Raw genomic sequence first — 21959 nt, 5'->3', positions numbered from 1 at the left:
TTGCAAATATTTTCTCCCATTAGTGGGTTGTCTTTTCATTTTGTCGATGGTTTAGTTTACTGTGCAAAAGCTTTTAGGTTCAATTAGGTCCCATTTGTTTATTTTTGCTTTTATTTCCTTTGGTTTAGGAGACCGATCCAAAAAAATATTGCTACAATTTATGTCAAAGAGTTCTGCCTATGAACACAACATTGTAAAGCAACTATTTAAAAATAAATAGAAGATAAAAACCAAAAAAAAAGAAAGAGTGCTGCCTATCTTTTCTTCTTTCTAGGAATTTTATGGTTTCCTAGCAGTCTTGTTTAAGTATATTTTTCCTCACTGAATAAATTTCTGTTCCTCCTTTATACCAATTTCACCATCTTCCTGGTTCCTTCATTAAGGAACTGACACGTGCTCACTATAGGTTTATTTGATGAATGAAAATTTAAACTTGTTGAAAATCATCCTTTGACAGTGTTTATTCATAAGGCAAGAAAGGTGTTCACCAGGTACTATGAAGTAAAAAGGCAGGTTACAAAGCAGCATATATAGTATAATCCCACTTTTGGAAAAACACACACAGAGGGAATACCTATGAAAGTATATATACCAAAGTGTCCCCTGTGCTTAACTATAGGGGGAGTTAAGGGAGATCATTTAAATATCTTATTTATCAACTATTTTATTTTGGGGGTTTTCTGGAATGAACAGGTAGTATTGGCATAATTTTTTTAAATTAATTAATTAATTTATTTATTTTTGGCTGCGTTGGGTCTTCGTTGCTGCACGCGGGCTTTCTCTAGTTGCGGCGAGCCTGGGCTACTCTTCGTTGCGGTGAGTATTTAGGGCAATACAGATTGCCCTAAATCCCATCTAACTCACTTAACCTTTGAAAAGCAACAAACCTTAAATGGTTTTGATCCAAACAGAGTGATGGGAGAACATTTTAAGAGCATCCTATTTACCCAAAAGTCAACAGAATCAGTTCTATCTCCTCACCTAAACCAGTATTGTCAGTCTTTCTCATTTTAGCCTTTTTAGTGGGTGTGTAGGTCCTGGAACCTTCAAACATTGCTGGTGGGAATGTAAAATGGGGCAACCTCTTCAGAAAACAGTTTAGCGGTTTCTTATAAAGTCACGTACACTCAGCCCATGATCCAGCAATCCCACTCCAGGTATTCCCAAGAAAAATGAATATATCCACACTGACCTGTACATGAATATTCACAGGTCTATTAATAACAGCCCCAAACTGGAAACAATCCAAATACCCATCAACAGGTAAATGGAGAAACCAAAAAAAGCAACGAAAAGGAATGAATTACAGATACATATATTAACATAGACAAAAAGTCTCAAAAATGTTTAGCAAAAGAAACCAGACAAAAAGTACTGTATGATTATACTATGATTTCATTTATATGAAACTCTAGAAACCACAAATCTAAAGAGCCGAACAAGAGTTGCCCAGAGCCAGGGGTTGGGGATGGAACCCTTTGGGGTGATTGAAATGTTCTGTGTCTTGCTTGTAGTGATTGTTACAGGGGTGCTACATTTATCAAAGTCCATCAAACTGTACAGTTAAAAACTGTTTTTTATAATAATTAGAGTTGTTTTATGTAAATTAACCTCAAAAGTTGATTTTTTAAAAACCCTTTAGAACCTATCCCTGTTTTGATCAGTTCCCCCATATTCATTGGTAATTATAATGGGTTCCATTCCTTATTTGGAGAGTGAGGGTCCCATTGACAGTATTTACTGAGCCATCACTACGTGCCAGACACTGCTCTAAGAGCTCTGCACGTATTAAGCTATTTAACCCGTCAACAAGCCCATGTGACGTTAGCATCCCTATGTTAGAGATGAGAGAACTGAGGCACAGAGAAGTTAAGCTACTTGCCTAAAAGCACGTGATCTGCAAACGACAAATATGGGACTGACCCTACACAGTCAGACTTGAGTTGTAATAAATGCAATACACTGTCTCCTAATAAATTTGTTGGTATTTACTGAAGAGCTAGCAAACTGAGGAAACCAAAGTTTTAATGGGTAACACCAGATAAAGGGAGGAACATAGAAAATGACTAAGTATAAGAGCAGAGCAAGGGCTCCCAAATTGGGTAAAATGCTCTCTATACCTGTTTCTCCACTCATAAAATGAACTACTCCAGCTAGCAAACTCATATTCATTTTGCTACCTCACTGAAAAGAAGTATTTATATATATACACAATTTGAAAAATCATAAAAGGAAAAACGGCAGTCCCTTGCTTTACTTCTTCCCAACCCCAAGCCCATTCTAGGAAGTAGACATTCTCAACTCTTCTACCTGTTTCTCCTATTATTATCTCCATACTCCCAAATGATAAGCTATTACTTTCTCTTATTTGTCAGTGTCATATACTATTTACCTTCTTGCCCTGGTAGGTAAGGACTTAGCTCTCCTGTACCCTCTCCCCCATTTCTCCTTCATCCAACAAAACTGTACCACAATTCTTGATTAAATCAGTGATCACTATCCAAATTACTAGGACAATGCAAATACTGCTCACTGCTATACTTCTAAGAAGTCCACTAAAGCCAGTCTCTTTCTTATACAACCTTCATTTTTCTTGGAGTTAAAAATTGCCTTTTTTTCATTATCCTGGCTTTCCATCAATCTGCCATTATTTTTTCCAAATGTCTAACATCTTTGTCAACAGTATTTGACATATGTTTAAATACATCCATTCCAGTTTCTTCCTGTGATCTCCTTCCTTTCCTCCTGCCCTTATCTGGACTGGGAATTCTCTAAGGATGCCGCACAGCAGTCATACTGGACTTTCATTGTGACTTGAGTACTGGGTTCCCCATTTCCTTTGAAGTTGTTAATACATGAAGAGAGAGCAATGGCATTCACTGTGATAATGTTGTTTACTGTGGTAGCTCTTAACTGGAGTCACTTTATTTATTGAAAAAGTATTCTATATATGCATGAGTTCACAAATGTAATCAGATATAATTTCAGAAACCCAGGCCCGGACCCTAGTTTGTTTTTTTTTCCCAAACTGTTGCTATTTAAATTTACTTTATCTGATTCTTGATTCAGACAAACCAACTCTAAAAGAGACACTTATGAGGCGATTGGGGAAGTACGAGCTGAATATTTGATGGTATGAAATTATTGTTTTAGAGGCTTCCCTGGTGGCGCAGTGGTTAAGAATCCACCTGCCAATGCAGGGGACACGCGTTCGAGCCCTGGTCGGGAAAGATCCCACATGCCGTGGAGCAACTAAGCCCATGCGCCACAACTACTGAGCCTGCGCTCTAGAGCCCTCGAGCCACAACTACTGAGCCCACGTGCTGCAACTACTGAAGCTCGTGTGCCTACAGCCCGTGCTCTGCAACAAGAGAAGCCACCGCAATGAGTAGCCCGCGCACTGCAACGAAGAGTAGCTCCCACTCTCAGCAACTAGAGAAAGCCCGCACGCAGCAGCGAAGACCCAAAGCAGCCAAAAACAAAAATTAATTTTTTTAAAAAAAGCAACTTCTAGCAAGGATATATAGTATTTATCTTTTGATTTACTTAATGAAGTTATAATAGACTTAGTTATTTTAGTTTCCCTACTGTTATTTACCTTACAAATCTTAGCATTTAGCCTTCTATCTTAAGAACCTCCCCATAAAACTAAATACATTATGTAAGAAAACTTATGACTTAGTGTAATTATGTACAAAATTTAAATACCAAAGTTAAGGTTCATTCATTCATTCAACTCACAGTAACTGAGCATCTTCCAAATGCCAGGTGCTCTAGGGTACTAAAGATACATGGATGACAAGGACTCAGAATATAGGGACCTTAAGAATAAGTCACCTGCCTAAGTGGTTAATGGAGGAACCAGGACTACGACCCAAGTCAATCTGCCAGGCTGGACTCTTCCACTACACATGGCCCAGAGACCCCTTACCTGGCAGATGACATCACGCTTGCTTTGAAGCAGCTCCCTAGTCCCTTACAGGGACGGGCCAACTCTCCTCAAAGCATGCTCTTTGGAACACTTCTTCCGTGTAATATTCTGTAAGTCAGGGTCTTATTGGCAAGAAAGAGACGCTGACTTTGGCTGATTAAACAGAAGACAGACTATCGAAAGGGTATTGGGTACCTCACAGGATATTGGGGAGGTCCGGAGAGACCAGTTCAAGGCTAAACTTTTAGAAAAAAATGCCCAGACCCATGCCATCAAACTGGCCTGATGAGGAAACCGGTGCCACTACCACTGAGCACTACTAAGTACTCTGCGACAGAAACTTATCTTTACGGCCTCACCCTCGTCCCAAATGCAAAGGAGGGAAGTTTTCTGGGTTGTCTTCGGAGAGACTGGACTCATTCAGCTGGCATTCCCCACAGCTAGCAAGGGCATTCAAAAAAAGCTTGGTAGACAAATATCATGACAAATATCCAAATATCCACAGTGAACGTTAACAGGCATTTCACAGAATGTCAGGGAAACAGGTTTCTCTACTGCAGGACCACCTGGAGCTTTTAATATGCTTTGGAGCATAGGGACTCTCTAAGAAGATAAAATAGTTCCCCATCATTGGTGATCATCGAAACTTTATTTCTGTAACAGGTAACCCAGGATGGAAAAAGTGGTAGACGTTATGCTCAACTGCTCCCCCTCTTGGCCTCCCACAAAGTCCCACTCATTTGACTACTAAAAGCTCTTACTTCTCTGGTTCAGGAGCCCTCATCTCTCACCTGGACTATATAGCAGCAGTTCCCAACTGCCCTCCAGGGTATGGCCCTTCAGTCCACACAGTAGCAGTCATGATCATAAAATGCAAATCCAGTTAAGTCACTTCCCTACCAAAACACTTCGGTGGCTTGCCACTACCCTCACGAGACTCCCAACCCCAGATGCCTACTTACTTCCAGCCTCAGCTCTTGCCACAATTCCTCTCCAACTCCTCGCCGCCAGGCAAGTTCAAGAACTGCCTCTGCCCCACCCCTAACCCCCACGACTGACCCTTCAGATCAGAAGGAAATAACCTCTGTCAAGCTGTGTCTGGGCTGGCCCACTTCCTCTGGGCTCCTATAGCATCCCACACTTTTACCTCATAGCACTTAAACCACATGGTAACTGCTCAAACACTGGTCTGTATTCCCCCCAGACAACAAGTTCTGAGAGTGCAAAAATTCTTCCTCACACAAATACCCGACAAAGCACTTGCCACTTAAAGGGCAGTGTACAAAGGAGATGAAAGAGCACACCTAAAACTTTCAGGTAATGGATATCCTTTTACTTTTTTTTGTCTCTCACACAATCAGACTTGCATAGCACACATTCACTAAAAACGTCAATTTAAAAAATGTTTTGTGTTCTATGATACAGACAAGGTACACCTATTTTTAGTAGAAAAAGACAGAAATTATACTTACCTAATGTAAAGCATATAGAAAGTTTAGTCTGGAAAAAGAATGAGACTCAAGTTTCTTTGGTTTCAACAGGAGAGGAAATGATAGAGCCACTTTAGTTGCTGATGAAGGTAGAGCATCTGTCAGCCAGAAGGATGTAGAGACTCAAGTCTACAAAATGCCCATCAAGAGTCCAGTTCTAAAGGAGAAAAGAGCCACTCAAAAAGCAGCACTATCAGGCAGTCACAGCCTTAATGTTTTCAGTGAAGCTGCTTGAGAAAACACCTAGAACCATTTTTGGTTTCTTACATCATTCGAGGCCAAATAGCCTTTCTCTTTGTATTTAATCCAGTATTCAAGAGTTTGCTTGATTCAAAAGATAAGCACAACTTCCTCCTGGCTATCTCAACTGAGATGTTGATATTAGGTAAAGTTGTAACAATGAGGTTTTTTGTTTTGTTCCTTTACTTTTAATATTTGGTTTAACAACTAGATTTACTGAGCATTGACTCTGTAGCCAAGCACTGTTTAAGTGCTCTCCATGAATTAACAATTTAATACTCAATATAAGATGACTGGCGATATACCTATATCCTATACATTACCTTCCTCTACTGAGGAGATTGGCATTATACCCATTTTATAAATGAAAAAACTAAGGTTACTAATTTGACTAAGGTTACAAAACTAGCAAGTTGTAGATCTGAGATTAGAATCCAGTTTGGCTTAAGAGTCTACATTCTTAACCATACCATTATAATGGCTCATGACTTAAGTTCAACACACACACATAAACATCCTTTCAATCAGAGTCAAGAGGCTTGATGTTGGTTGTCTTCAATAAGCCATGGGGACATAGAGTAAAGTCACTTTGAAAATCTAAGACTGTCTTCCCCACCTGTAAAGTTAGAGGACTAGACTCAACAGTCATTTCCTAACAGTGTGGAAGAGCGTATGAGAGAGTGAGGGTGCTGGTGATGAGAGGCTAACCTGGCAAGGATCCCTGGGCCATTTCAACCAGAGCAAAGACTTTTTTGGAAAATGAATTGTTCTGTTAGAAGTAAAGGTATGAAAAATCTTTGGAACTGTAACAAAAGTTTCCTTCTTGGAGCCAATGGATTCCGAGTAGCCGGGCATCAGGAAATCCTTGAAAACCTCTCCAAGTACCTGCACAGTATATGTACATACACAGACATATTTTTCTAGGGGAAAAGATTCAAGGATTTTGTTAAATACACAAAGTAGCTGATGATTCCAAAAAGGATTTAGGACACATAAAATCCCTCTTCAGCTTTGTACTCTTGGAGGAAACTAGTGATCCAGGTTTGTAGAGCTTAATTTTTGAGAAAACCTGCATTTCCTAATTAAACACCAAATATTATCAGACAATGATGAATAAGAAATATTAAAAGGGGACTTCCCTGGTGGTCCAGCGGTTGGGACTCTGCACTCCCAATGCAGGGGGGGGCCCAGGTTCAATCCCTGGTCAGGGAACTAGATCCCACATGCTGCAACTAAAAGATCCCGCATGCCACAATGAAGATCCCACATGCCACAACTAAGACCCAGCTAAGCGAAATAAATATTTTTTTAAAAAAAGAAATATTTAAAGTATCCACAGCCTAATAAACTGGGTACCTTCAATTGCTACTTGAAATTTCCTCTACTGGACACACAGTTAAAGTATCTCATTTTACTCAGCCTGTATCTGACTCATTTTATGTTAGCCTGTACCTGACACACACAGTAGGTTTAAAATTTTTTTCAGTTACAGACTTAAAATAACCAAGGAAAAAGCCCAATCACTAAGTATATATAAAGTATTTATTTTTATGCACATATTTACCTACAAAATTTACAGGAAATAAAACAATGCAGAATATATGGAATACCCTCTTAAAACTTCGTAGGAGCAGAGGGGTTTATTGCTGCAGTCCAAAGAATGAAATTTTACACACATGAAAGCCAAGATGAACACATTTAAGATAAACGGCAGCCTTGTTAAAAAGTTTTTTTGTCCTGTTTTTGAATTTTCAGCCTTATGTTAAATCAAATTTAAAAGATTGCTCGTGAAATAATTTAAACCTTTCAAAATCTTCTAATAAACAGATAAAAGGCACCTCCAGTTCTTTAAAATATTTACAGCAATCCCAATAGTTTAATTTTAAGGGCTGTTATAGTACATGTGGCTAATATGCATACACAGTACGTCCTTAACTCTCTCTGAACAGTGAGAATTGTAGACTCTAGTTTGTGGCACTGCTCCCAAGTTATCCCTGTGATGGTGTGGCTGATCAATCACACCTGCACAATCCTAGTGTAACAGCATGTCTACCACAGCATAAAATCCCATTATCTAAAACAATGACTATCAAATTCCCCAGACAATACATAATTTATAACTAAACTTGTCTATTCAGAAGCCTTTGGAGTGTTCTTAAAATCATTAAAAAAATATAAAGTATATTTAGCATTAAATGAAAACAATGAACTGGAAAATATCACAATAGTGGCTGAAGTTCACTATCTAGTTTAACAAAAACTGTTTCTCAAAACACCTATAATTTCTTACACAACATAATGGAGATGAATTTTCCTTAGTCTAAGCTCAATCCGATGTTTTTCCTGCATTATGATTAAAAGAGAGGAGTGTAAGAGTGAAAGGCGCAGCTATACGTAATAGCTGGTTTTAAAGAGCTGTGGAGATGGCAAGCAGATGTTCCTGAAACACTGGTGCAGGAGAACAAAGTCCACATAACGTTTCCTTTTTAACACTGGCACTGATTTGCTATTTACAGTAGTTTACAAAAATACATTATAAAAACTGGATGAGGTTCTGTTTCTAAGTTTAACTTAGTAACATACATACATACTTCATCTGCAAAAATCTTTGCAGCATCTCAAGTACTAAAGTGACACTAATACTGAAACACAAATAATCAAAGGTACCGAAGCACTGATTACGCGAGTCATCATCATGAAGATAATCTGGGTAAATATTGCACATTTCTTGTCAGTTGTTGCTATGACGTTCACATATCCAACTGTAAAAGCAATCCTTTATGGCTTTTTGCTGTATCACTTTTTGAAGAAAGGTTGTTTTAAGTCCCATAACAATGAGTGCAGATTGTCATTGAACATGAGGCCTAGGTTTCAAAATTAGTTTTCCTGTCTGTAAAAATGAAAAAAAAAAAAAAAGTTTAAAAATATATAGTTCTATTAAGAACACCACCATTTATCTAGAGACCTTAAAGGGCATTAGAACACCCCCCTATATTTAGTCAAGATTAAGCAATTAATAATTATATTTTCAAAGTGTTCTTTGTGTGGAACTTTCTTCTAAAATCTTTAGTACTTTAAAACACACACATAAAATCTTTATTTGATGAATTCCCTACCCACTGGCTACCAGAATATCAGCCAACCAAGTCAGTGGATAAAATAAAATCCCGACTTATATAGACTAACTTATGCCCCTTACCAAATGAAGTCCATAAAACATAAATAAAACTATGTATTTGAACAAAAATTTTTCCCTTTTTCTAACATTAAAACTTTAATTTCCTCAAGTTAAAATGTAAACCAATGGTTGGAGCAATAGACACTCATACACTGCTGGTATTCAGTGTATGTGGATACAACTCTTCTATAGGGCTGTCACATTTATCAAAAAAAAAAAAAAGCATATACCATATAATCCAAACAATTCCACTTCTAGGAATTTATCTGAAGGAAACTAGATGCAAGGGTAAAGATGTACATCTAAGGTGCTATTAATTCAGTATTTACTGAGTGCCCATTAATGTGCCAGACGTTGTGAGATGCTAGGGACCCAGTAATGAATTAGACAAAGTTCCTTGTCCTCACAGAGCTTAAGTTCTAGTGAAAAATGCACAACATATATAACATGCAAAGTGTGGACATAGGGGATTAAATTATGATGCGTCCATAAAGTGGGACAGTATGTAATTAAACAAAATGGAAGATCTTGAGATCATGCAGATAAAAAAACAGGCCTGGGACCTTTCACACAGTTAACCTTCAGTATATGGTGGCTCTTAAATCCTAATGTTGGGTCAAAGAAGCTGGTTTGAAAAATTCGTAACATCTTTTTATTTTTTTAATGGTTCTTTATAAACTTGACTATAACATCTTTCCTTTATAAAAGTAAATGAGAATACACAATAAAATATAAAACATGGTGATTATCTTTGGTTGGTAAAATTCTAGGTGGCTTTCAGAAACACACTTTAGTATCCTCAGGTCAACTGTTGTCAGGATTCTGGCTCCCTCTCAATTCTCACTTTCACTTTGTTTTTGGTAACTCCTCGATATCTTGGTAGAACTTTGATACTAATTTTTCTACTGTTTTACTGAGGTATAATTCATGCACAATAAAATGCTCAAATCTTGTGTACAGTTTTCTGAGTTTTGACAAACGTATATACCCATGTCGCCACCACCCAGATCAAGCTACAGAACATCACCATCACTCAGAAAGTTCCTCCATGCTCCTCTCCAAGGTCAATGGTACCCCCCACTCCCTACATAACTGCTTACCACAGATTAATCTGTCTCTCTCTGATCTTTAAGTAAATGGAATCACACAGCGTGTTCTTTCTCATCTACTTCACTCAACGTGTTTCTGAAATTCATCAACATTACTATGTTTCAGCAGCTTGTACCTTTTTATACTGCTATTACAATATAGAATGTATAGTGTTCTACTGTATAAAAATATCATGGAAAAAAAAAACATCATGGTTTTAATCCACTTTAAATCTATTTTAAATTACATAAGACATTAATGTAATCTCATTATAAAAAGTTCAAACAAGATGAGCTTAAAGTCATCCTTTCCATTCACCTCAAATACTAGCCCTCTTACAGACGAAACCAGTTTTAGCATGAATTCTTCCAGATTGTTTTCTATGGATTTACATTCACATACATGAATAAAAATTTGGTGCTTCTATCATGCTGATTGAGGGTAAAATACATCACTTGGGATTTGTTTTTAAATAACCTGATGACAGGGAAGGTGGGCAGGGGTACACATGAAATAAGAATGGCCATGAGGTGATACCTCATTGCAGTTTTGATTTGCATTTCTCTAGTAATTAGTGATGTTGAGCATCTTTTCATGTGTCTCTTGGCCATCTGTGTGTCTTCCTTGGTGAAATGTCTATTTAGGTCTTCTGCCATTTTTTAACTGGATTGTTTTGGTTTTTTGATATTGAGCTGTTCTCGTATATTTTGGAGATTAATCCTTTGTCTGTTGTTTCATTTGCAAATATTTTCTCCCATTCTGAGGGTTGTCTTTTTGTCTTGTTTATGGTTTCCTTTGCTGTGCAAAAGCTTTTAAGTTTAATTAAGTCCCGTTTGTTTATTTTTGTTTTTATTTCCGTTACTCTAGGAGGTGGGTCAAAAAAGATCTTGCTGTGGTTTATGTCAGAGTGTTTTTCCTATGTTCTCTTCTAGGAGTTTTATAGTGTCTGGTCTTACATTTAAGTCCTTAATCCATTTGGAGTTTATTTTTGTGTATGCTGTTAGGGAGTGTTCTAATTTCATTCTTTTACATGTAGCTGTCCAGTTTTCCCAGCATCACTTACTGAAGAGGTTGTCTTTTCTCCACTGTATGTTCTTGCCTTCTTTGTCATAAACTAGGTGCCCATCTGTGCATGGGTTTATCTCTGGGCATTCTTTCCAGAATGGCCATTACCAAAAAATCTAGAAACAATAAAAGCTGGAAAGGGTGTGGTGAAAAGGGAACCCTCCTGCACTGTTGGTAGGAATGTAAATTGATACAACCACTATGGAAAACAGTATCGAGGTTCCTTAAAAAACTAAAAATAGAACTACCATGTGACCCAGCAATCCCATTACTGGGCATATACCCCGAGAAAACCATGATTCAAAAAGAGACATGTACCACAATGTTCACTGCAGCACTATTTACAATAGCCAGGGCATGGAAGCAACCTAAATGTCCATCGACAAATGAATGGATAAAGATGTGGCACATATATACAATGGAATATTACTCAGCCATAAAAAGAAACAAAATTGAGTTATCTGTAGTGAGATGGATGGACCCAGAGTCTGTCATACAGAGTGAAGTCAGTCAGAAACAGAAAAACAAATATCATAAACTAACGCATATATATGGAATCTAAAAAAAAAAACAAAACTGTACTGATGAACCTAGTTGCAGGGCAGGAATAAATGCACATATGTGGAACCTAGAAAAATGGTACAGATGAACCGGTTTGCAGGGCAAAAACTGAGACACAGATGTAGCGAACAAACCTATGGACACCAAGGGGGGAAAGCAGCAGCAGGTGGGGGTGGTGGTGTGATGAATCGGGAGATTGGGACTGACATGTATACACTGATGTGTATAAAGTGGATGACCAATAAGAACCAGCTGTATAAAAAAATAAATTAAATAAAATTCAAAAATTAAAAAAAACAAACAAACAAAACCAAGGCTTTGAATGCATTTCAGGGAAGAGGAAAGCACCAAAATAGGAAATATTCAAATCTAACTATTTGAAATGGTAATTACTTCACCTTCTATTTATGAAAATAAAGCACCATTTAAAAAAAAAATTAACTTAGGAAAAAAAAAAGGCAGGGCAGGAATAAAGAGGTAGACATAGGGGGCTTCCCTGATGGCACAGTGGTTAAGAATCCACCTGCCAACGCAGGGGACACGGGTTCGAGCCCTGGTCTGGGAAGATCCCACGTACCACAGAGCAACTAAGCCCGCGCACCACAACTACTGAGCCTGCACTCTAGAGGCCACGAGCCACAACTACTGAGCCCATACACCACTACTGAAGCCTGTGCGCCTAGACCTGTGCTCTGCAACGAGAAGCCACCACAATGAGAAGCCCACGCACCGCAAGGAAGAGTAGCCCCCACTCGCTGCACCTAGAGAAAGCCCGCGCACAGCAACAAAAACCCAACGCAGCCAAAATAAAAACAAAAGTAAATTAAAAAAAAAAAGAGATAGACATAGAAAATGGACTTGAGGACAAAGGGTGGGAGGGCGAAGCTGGGGCGAAGTGAGAGTAGCGTCGACATATATACACGACTGAATGTAAAATAGTTGGCTGGTGGGAAGCAGCAGCATAGCACAGGGAATTAGCTCGGGGCTTTGCGATGACCTAGAGGGGTGGGATAGGGAGGAGGGGAGAGAGGCCCAAGAGGGAGGGGATATGGGGGCATGTATATGCACATGGCTGATTCGCTTTGTTGTATAACAGAAACTAACACAGTATTGTGAAGCAATTATACTCCAATGAAGATTTAAAAAAAAAAAAAAAATGGCCATGAGTTGATTTATTGTTGACACTGACCGATGATACACAGGAAGTTCATTTAGCTCTTCTCTTTGCTTTTTTATGTTTGGAAATTTACATAATTAAAACTTAAAAAAAAAATGGTACCAACTGACCATACTGTTTGATAATTTACTTTTTGCTCCTAACAGTATGTCTTCGAGATACTTCCATGTCCATACTTATAGATTTACTTCTGATTACCTATGATGTGGCTTTACCACACCCTATTTTACCACTGTTGAGAAACAAAATTTCTGTTGAGAAACAAAAATTATTTCCATTTTTTTCACTACTGCTAAGGATACTACAATGAACAATCTTGTACTTGCCTCCTTGCGTACATGTGTGATGGTCCCCCCAACCAGGGTAGTTGGGGAAAAGGAGAATAGTTAGGTCATGAGATATGCACATATTACATTTTATATGAATGATGAAAATTGCCCTTCAAAATGGCTGCATCAATGTATATTCCCAACAAGCAGTGTATGGCTGGATCATTTCACCACAATACTGGAGTTATTTAATCTTTACTAATCTGACAGGTAATACAAATGAACTCAGTTTTACTTTGCATTTCCCTGATTACAAAATGAGGCTCTCCAGTCTTTACATGTTTATTGGCCATTTGTATTTCCATTTCTGTGATACGACTTACCTTTTCCATTTTAAAAATGTACTATTTGTCTTTTTATTATTGATTTTTAATAGGTCTTCAAACATTCTGGATACTACCCTCTATCTATTAGGTACCTTACAAATGATTTCTTCTAATTACTGCTTAACTTCTTGTCTTCTGCTGTACAAAATCTTCAAATGTTGGTGCAATTAAATGTATCCAACTTCTTCCATTATGGCATTTCTGTTTCGTGACTTAAGAAGATGTTTTCCTATCCCAAGGTTATAAACATATTCTTCTGTATTTTCTTCTAATGCTTTTATGGTGGGATGTATATGTCTTTTTAAATCTATTTAAGACTTTACCTGGAATTTAGTTTTTTCAATTGATGTGAGGTAGAGATCTAAATTCATCTTTTTCCAAATGAAGAGCCAACTGTCTCAATACTATAAATAGCCTATTTCTTCCCTTTTGACTTGAAATAGACTACCCTTATCTTCTACTAATTTTTAAAAAATCTAAGTGTTTAATCTTTATTCTCTTCCATTGATCCAGTTGTCTTCCTGCCCTAATACTTTTTTTGGCTTTTTATTCTAATTTTCTATACTGGGTAGGTATTACTTAATAGTTTTTTAAGTTGAAGGTAAAAATGCTTTTATAAATAAATCAAAATTGTGAGATATTCTTATACTGATATGTGATCAACTTTTAAAAATACGGTACGTTCATATGTCCACAGTCTGTCAATTAATCTATGACTCTATTTAAAATCCTACATATGGAACAGTGTGAGATACTTAACAGTAGTTTACAAAACCAACTCCCACTGAGCCATTTTTGGCCTATAATGACCACTGTATTTCTTTGAATCTAAGATAGCTTCAATTAGAAGATGGATCATGACTTTATGTCATTAAGAAAGATTAAACTCTCAACTCTACCAATTTAATTGTAAGACACCATTGATTATTAGATGCATGTCAATCTTCAGAGATGTTACAACGTAAAAAAAAAAAGTGTCTTAGGATCAACTGTACAACGAATATCCCCCCTATTAATTCCATGGAGACAATTTATTGTTAATAAAATGTTTGTTTTACTTAAGCCAAAACACTTCAGTCCTTTCACATGTGTCGACAGTTTTCTAATGAAAATACTTACATCATCACAAGACATGTTGTACTCTGCTAATACAGTTCGACATCGAGCAGCTATACTGAATAAATGTGGTCAAAGGAAAATTTATATTTGAAGAGTAAGCTTTTAAAAACACCTAGAGATTGAGAAGGTGGTTTAATTTAGTTCAGAGAATAAAACTCAATTCATGGTAAAGGATACATTGACGGTGCAACTACTCTCTTGTGTATTCCAGCAAAGAACAAGCCTATTAGAGTGATACAGCTAATGGTGAAAAATGGATGGTTCCATAATGATGTGAAGAAGGACACCTGTAAAAGAAGAGTTGGAAATATAAAAATGTTAAAAATCTTAGAACAATACTGATTCCTACCTCCCCACTTGTGCATGAATGTATATAACATTTAATTATCTAAAATATGAGAATTTGGAAAGTCCCCTGGTGGCCTAGTGGTTAGGATTCTGGGCTCTCACTCCTGTGGCCTGGGTTCAATCCCTAGTCAGGGAACTGAGATCCCGCAAGCCACATGGCACGGCCCCCCACCAAAAAAAAAAAACACAAAACAAAACAGATAAAGTATGAGAATCTAGAGACTTCCAAAAATCCTAGTTCTCCATATTGCTATACTATGAAAATTAAAATAATGTATGTTTTATATCTTCAGTGTAGCAAGACAATGTAGCAATATTCCCTCCATTCATTCCAAATGCTTCAACCATTAAAAATTTACTCCTATAATAAAAAAACACCCTACCAAAAATATTTACTGAACCCTTCCTAGTGAGAAGTAATTTAAAAAGCAGAAGACTACAAGTTCCACGAGAAAAGGGACACTGTCGTGGGCATCATTATTCTCCCAACAACTGAAACAGCACTTGGCAAATATAGGTGCTCAACAAATATTGTTGAATGAATGAAGATGAGGCCTCTGATTCTCAATGAAAACACAAGTCAGACGTGATCTGGTTATCTTCCCTGTTAAAAAGCAGAGGTGAGCAAACTCTGCCGTTCATAACCTGGTCTCAGTCTAATCATCTCCTGCCACACTTGCACACTTATGCTACCATTTTCCTTTTCTCCTCTTCACCTGGCTAGCTCCTACATATCTTGTAAGAGTCAGTTCCAGCATCTCCCTTTCTCTTTGAAAGAGGCAAAACATGAGTTTGGTTTTGAAGCTACTAGATTTAGATGGCCCAGAACAACCCAGCAGGGGAAAATGATTAGTAGCTATCCATAAAAAACTAGAGTTCAAGAGAAACAAACGGCTAATTTAAGATCGGAGAATACTTAGTTGACAGTAGAAAACAGAAGCATACATAATTCTAAGAGTAGGTAGAGGGACAAGGGTACAGGATCCAGGATTGGAACAAGAGTAGGCACTGAAGCCAGACTACTGGGGAGTCGGAATGTGGACTGAGAAGACAAGTATTTAGAGTCTAGAAAAAGAAATGGAATGGACTAGAAACTAAATGGGAGCAACAGAACCAAGCTGAGGGCATCTGCACTCCACTCTCATAAGATATGTGTACCTGTTTCAAGACAGAGAACTAAACTTATGAAGAACACTGGCCTAGCATGGTACTGGTTAAATAAATTTGTCAAATGAAGAGATGACAGGTTGAAAACATCAGGAAGGAAGAAGCTCCCAGAAGGACGAGATCCTGAAGAAAGTTTAATATTCCAGAGTAATGTCTTCTTAAACCTTTGAGGACAGTTTAATTCCCAAAGGAATTATGTTTTATGTGCCCTGTACAAGATCAGCACATACAGAGTTTCAAATTTAATTAGACCAGTCAGTATCAGCCTTCCCTCCTCCATGGCAACAATCAACTGCATCCAGGTAACAGTTTCCTCCTTTAGTTCAGGCATTCGTGTACTTTCCAGTTTGCCATATTCCTTCTCTCCTTGTGTTCTTCCAGCTAGCCACTGGCTTTTGAGTTTGCAAGTCCTCTTACAGACAATTGCTATTCAAAACTCTTGTCAGGTTTGAGGTTATTAAATAGTGAAATATAAAGAGCCAACCCTTAAGCTAATAATTATATTCTCACCTAATTTAGAAAATTATATTAACTACAGAGTTTTGGGCCTATTTCAAATTACATTTAATTCTGTGTTTTATTAAGATCTCAACTAGCTGAAATCAGCTTATATTTTTCACAATTAGAAGTCAGATTCATTTCCCAAGATAGACCTTTTTTAATCTTCTTGCCAGCCTCCTTCACTCTTCCCCTAAAGATGAGTACCAAGTGCAGCCTTAAGATCAGATTTTTATAAATGAACATACAGGAGAGTTTCCTATCCATCATAGAAACCCCTCTATTAACATGCAATCCCACCACCAACCTCCCCTGCTTCCTATTCTTTTGTGTCTCCACCTCAGTGGGTAGAGTCAGGGAGACTACATGGTGAATAACCCCCTGGCTGTCTGAACTGCCATTTAGACTGCTGACAAAAGCCTTATTATTAGGTTTTTCTTTTGCATAACCCAAAAGGTTGTAAATAAAGCTACTGGAAGTAGTATACCTAATTACAGTTTACAAGGGGAAGTAGGGTTAAATTTGTGAAAACTACAACACCATTATTACCTAAATATACCTGAATTGGGGGAAAAAAACTTCACTGAAAAATTGAAGACGATTACTTCTCTAATAAAAAAGCCCAAGTTTGAAATTAAGGCACAAGTTGGTAGAAAGAGATAGAAATTTGAGAAACATGCTACCAGCTGTCAGCAGAGGATGCTTCAAGAAATAACATTATGAAATCTGTTATTGCATTTGGTACAGGAATATTCTTAGACAGTGCCCAGTGGGAGATCTCTCAGTGTTTCTTATATTAAACTCCAGGCAGAATTTTTTTTATAAAAAGATAAATGCTGAGAAAGAAAAGCTTTGCTAGCTTAAAGAACTTACAAATGTGTTCTCACAGATAATGAAAACCACGGAACTAGCTGTGACTTTAGAGACTAATTTAAAACTCAACCCTGGCAATTCTGCTGGCCCACAGGGCCTATGATATCAGTGACCTGGTTTCCTTCCTGGTTTTGACCTCATACTCTGTTTTTACTGGTCTTGACTGTTTATTACATTTACATTTGCTATTTTATCATAATGTCTCCTGCAAGGTTGTCTTAAATGCTTTATGAGATGAGGAAAGGAATTAACAAAGATAACTCATAGAAGAAAATGTTGTTTTATAATTTTTAAAAGCTGGCACTGATGACACTGAATGAACAAAACAGAACAAAGACAATGTTTACACTGAAATATGTAAAAATGAGATATGTAAAAACTGTACACAAGTTCAGAAATGAATGAGAAGTAATGTAAGTGAGGTAGTATTTCTTAGGCTTTTTTCTCTGCAAACTTAACCCACAGCAGCCAGCCAAAGTTTTTCTCAAGCAAATTAAGATAAGACGTATTTTTAATACAATGATTAATATCACTACTAGTACTAATAGGTAGCATTTGATTAATACTTTACAAAGAACAAAGCACTGCTATATCCACTGTCTCAATCTGTTAAAGATTTTAAATCAAAACTTCTACCTTTTGCGTCTCGGGATCTATTAACCAGTTCCAGGCACCAGTAGCTGTACAGACAGATACCACTATAAGAAGCACTGATGAAAGATAAACACGAAATTAGTAACGAAATAAGCTATTAATATGATACTACCACCAGTTCTTAATAAATGACAGCCAAAGGATGCAGCACTTCATTAAATGGAAAATGTACTCCACTCAGGACTTAGGAGACTTGACGTATGACCTTGAGGAATTCTCTGAAACAATGTGAACCTTAGTAACTGAAGAGGATACTGTCCCCCTTATTACTTTAGTCAGAATTTCTGAAGATTAATGAAATTAAAAGCAGTAAGAACCAAGATGGTAAAACTTTAATGTAAGATTTTCTTATGTAACTTTCAATGTGCTTTACACTGATGTTACAGATCTAATAAATTCAAAACAAAAAACAACCCCCCCCAAACCACCCCAAAAACCTAATTTTTTTAATGTAAACAAACCAAACAAAGACTCTTTCATGAATGCACTGAGAATTTGGACTAAAGACTTTTGCCTTGCAGACAACTGCTTGTTGTTGAATTAAACAAAGGTCAATCTCAGGAAGTGTGGCGCACACCAATCAGTATCAGATTTTCTTTAAGGGACTTAAGGAAGGTTGGGGTAGAAATTATTGACAATAGAAGTTCAAAAAAGTTTCTTTCTCCCCACTAAGCTAGAATTATTTTAGAAATTCTATATAGATCATAAGTAAAACTTAAGAATATATGGTAGGTCTTCCCTGGTGGCGCAGTGGTTGAGAATCTGCCTGCCAATGCACGGGACACGGGTTCGAGCCCTGGTCTGGGAAGATCCCACATGCCGCGGAGCTACTAGGCCCATGAGCCACAACTACTGAGCCTGCGCGTCTGGAGCCTGTGCTCCGCAACAAGAGAGGCCGCGATAGTGAGAGGCCCGCGCACCGCGATGAAGAGTGGCCCCCGCTTGCCGCAACTAGAGAAAGCCCTCGTACAGAAACGAAGACCCAACACAGCCAAAAATAATTAAAAAAAAAAAAAAAAGAATATATGGTATTACTAAAAAATAATAAAGGGGCACCAAGACCTAGTTAATATTCTGGAGACCAATCAGTTACTATCTTTCAGTTGGGATGCATACATTTTTAAAATGTAGAGATCAAGCTTCAAAGTGCAACATAAATATAGTAAAACTTTATTTAGAATTCGTAGTGATATACTTTTAGAAGAAACAAACCATAGAAAAACAATCTCATTTTAGGTATTTAATATACTCAAAATTTCAAACTTATGTTCTCAGCTCAGAACAGATTAAACTCAATTTCTTATTATTCTACATTTCCAATAAGAAACACGCTAAAGTATACAGATTTTTTTTTTTTTTTAAATGAAGCAAAAGCAAAATCAAACCCACCAGAAGGGACCTCATACACATACTTTGGTTCACTGAACAAGCTAATGGCATTTGTATGTAAGCACTTAGACCGTGAATCAGAGAAAAAGTGTGTTCATTACACTTTATAAGATAGAAAAGCATCATATACATTTTAAAAGATTCTCAAGTAACAGTGAAACAAGGTTTTGGGGGTAATTCCTAGGTAAACTGGAGAACCTGAGAAAAATCATTACTTGTGAATTCTAACCAATCAGAATTCCTGTAGCATATGACTAAAACTTTGCAAATAGATTTAATAAAAATTACACAAAAAATCTCGACATAGGAGAAGACCCTTAACTTCAATAGGGCTCTTTAGTTTGGTCCCACAAAGTGAATTATACTTCAAAATAAAGTATGTCCTCAACATGTGCTGCTGTACTTCCTTCTTGGCAGAAATTAAATTTCAGCAAGGAACAGCCAAGAAATTAAGACCGTCCCAACATAAATTAGCAAAGTATTTTGCTTATTGAGGTCATCACTTGTATATTCATCTGCATTTCCTATATATTTCCATGGGGCAGTAACCACAATACTTTCAAATCATATTTTACAGCACTCGTTGAATATCATTTTCCTTAACAAACTTTATTTCAGTAGTTCATAGGCAAAATTGTAAAACTGCTAAACAGACTACCGAAATTTTTATTACGTGTGCTGGTTATAAGATTTGTAATATTTGTTTAAAAGTATATGTATTTTAATGTAAAAATAAAAATTCAACCACACAAAATAAGACTATTCTCTTAGGGTTGTCAGTTTCTTAAAATTTCTTTATAATGCCATTATTTACAATGTTAAATAAACGTAAAACTGTCCAAATGAAAGGGAATCTTATGGTTTAATAAAGATTTGCAAGCATTTGTAAAACAAAAGTTTTACAGAGAAGCAAATCATTGCTAGGCAGGAATAAAAGTATCAATTTTAAGTTTATTTTCCCTTAAAAAACATCCAGGCACTTACTTCTCCAACGTCCAGTGGCAGGTTGCAAACAATGAATATATTCAGTAAGTCTCCTCTCGAAAGCCTTGAGATCTAGGTAAAAAGATTTCAATTTTCTAATTAGCTACTCTTACTAGTTTGAATCTATTAAGATGAATTTTAGGTACTCTGCTTCAGGTCTTGCACACCAACTTACATGTATCACTGCACTGTTTACTTCTTTACTATGACAGCTTTAAGCACTTGACAAATACATTTGGTTTCTTTAATTCCAATTTCACATATAAGGAAACTGGCCGATTCACTTTTAGAAGCGTCATAAAATGGTATGTGGAAAATCAACAGCAGCCTCAGCCGGTGCCAAAAGCTAGAAATTTGGGGGCTGCAAATAAAGTATCAAAATCAGGTCGAGTTTTAATTCCGATGGAACCAAGACCTCCCTATTAGACACAATAACGTTATTACCTAACACCGAAGTCTTCGAAGTCAATTTGAACGCAATTACCCGATTCCGATTTCCAGCGCTTGTATTTAATTAATGGCTACGCTTTCAGTCTGGACTTCTGATACGGCTAACAGGTGGATATGCAAAGACGCTCCCCTTTCCTCCCTCCCAAGAGGTTACAGTTGATCTTCGTGGCACTTCTGGAGCGCCGACGCCTGGTTCCACAACACAGGGGCGTCCAAGGTACTCCCTCTGAATGAGCAAGGTGGGGTATCACTTTCAGTTGCGTTTTTTGAACTTTAGAAAAGGAGACCAAGAGGCACTCCCTTACCCCGGCAGTTACCAGAAACCACGGCAGAAATCAGGGATACAATTCGTGCAGTTATCAGAAAAAAATAAAGTGAGTTAGCATACTACAAGGCACGAAATAAAAATGTTTGCTAATGAATGAGAAATATAAGCAGCCCGGACGAGAAGCTACCTGGTCTAAGCTTGGGGAATGGAGGAACTGACGCAACGCTCCCCCACAAGCGCCGGCTGAGGCCACGCGCGCCGGAAGCAGCGACCGGCCGGATACAGCCGCCCCTTGGTCCCTGGGCCAGCCCCCGCGCCCCCAGCTCCGGGCCCCGTCAGTCCATCCTTCGCGGCCTCCTCTCTCCGGACCAGGTTTCCACAATTCAGGCCCCTCGGGAGCCCCGCCAGCTTCCGGGAGAAGCCCGGAACCGGCCCAGGCGGCCCACCCTACCTTCCGCCTGCTCCAGCGAGTTCATGTCGGGCGGCAGCTCCGTTCACCGGCGCTGCCCCGTCCGCATCGCAGCTCCGCGGCCCCCTCCCGGCCCGCAGCTCCAACTCCCACCTCTAACCGCTCCCTTGCGCCTCTCCTCTTAGCACCGCCCCTTGCCTAGACCCACTACGTTCATTGGACACCTCTGCCAGACCCCATAACTAAGGCGGTTTTCTATTGGCTAGCTCCTGCACCAGCTCCTAACCTGGAGTTGGACGGTCAGCCAGAGGGGCCAAGAGCTGACGGCAGCCGAGTGGGCGTAACACTGGCGCCGCCTCCTGCCCTGGGGAGGAACTGCAGCCCGTCCGCGCAAGTCGGTTCATTCGTATATTC

At 38.1% G+C, this 21959-nt stretch overlaps 1 protein-coding gene across 2 annotated transcripts; it reads right to left on the bottom strand.

Annotated features, from left to right (window-relative positions):
* Positions 1-7188: 7188 nt before the first annotated feature.
* Positions 7189-21741, bottom strand: CNEP1R1 (CTD nuclear envelope phosphatase 1 regulatory subunit 1). Of its 2 annotated transcripts, XR_005017541.1 has the most exons (7): positions 21588-21724; positions 20419-20490; positions 18028-18101; positions 14683-14792; positions 14506-14560; positions 9940-10024; positions 7190-8551 (listed from the first exon to the last, which is right to left on the bottom strand). XR_005017541.1 is itself a non-coding variant. In XM_036834636.1 (6 exons), exons 1-6 carry the CDS (start codon positions 21610-21612, stop codon positions 8510-8512), a joined length of 378 nt encoding a protein of 125 aa, XP_036690531.1. In that variant the 5' UTR covers positions 21613-21741; the 3' UTR covers positions 7189-8509. The 2 variants fall into 2 exon arrangements, 1 of the variants encoding a protein (XP_036690531.1); XM_036834636.1 differs by lacking the exon at positions 9940-10024 and having other exon boundaries at positions 7189-8551; positions 21588-21741.
* Between the last annotated feature and the right edge of the window lie 218 nt (positions 21742-21959).

This window comes from Balaenoptera musculus, chromosome 19, assembly GCF_009873245.2.
Source record: "Balaenoptera musculus isolate JJ_BM4_2016_0621 chromosome 19, mBalMus1.pri.v3, whole genome shotgun sequence".
Lineage (NCBI taxonomy): Eukaryota > Metazoa > Chordata > Mammalia > Artiodactyla > Balaenopteridae > Balaenoptera > Balaenoptera musculus.
The sequence above is the reverse complement of the archived record's forward strand: the minus strand, read 5'-3'. Positions and strand labels throughout refer to the sequence as shown.

What these genes read in the sequence shown, in the direction of transcription:
- CNEP1R1 (XM_036834636.1), bottom strand. Translation starts at nt 21,612, where the DNA reads ATGAACTCGCTGGAGCAGGCGGAAG. An exon ending in CTCGCTGGAGCAGGCGGAAG is followed by an intron (nt 20,491 to 21,587) that starts GTAGGGTGGGCC and finishes CTTTTTACCTAG; the next exon opens with ATCTCAAGGCTTTCGAGAGG. An exon ending in ACAACATGTCTTGTGATGAT is followed by an intron (nt 8,552 to 14,505) that starts GTAAGTATTTTC and finishes TCATTTTTACAG; the next exon opens with ACAGGAAAACTAATTTTGAA.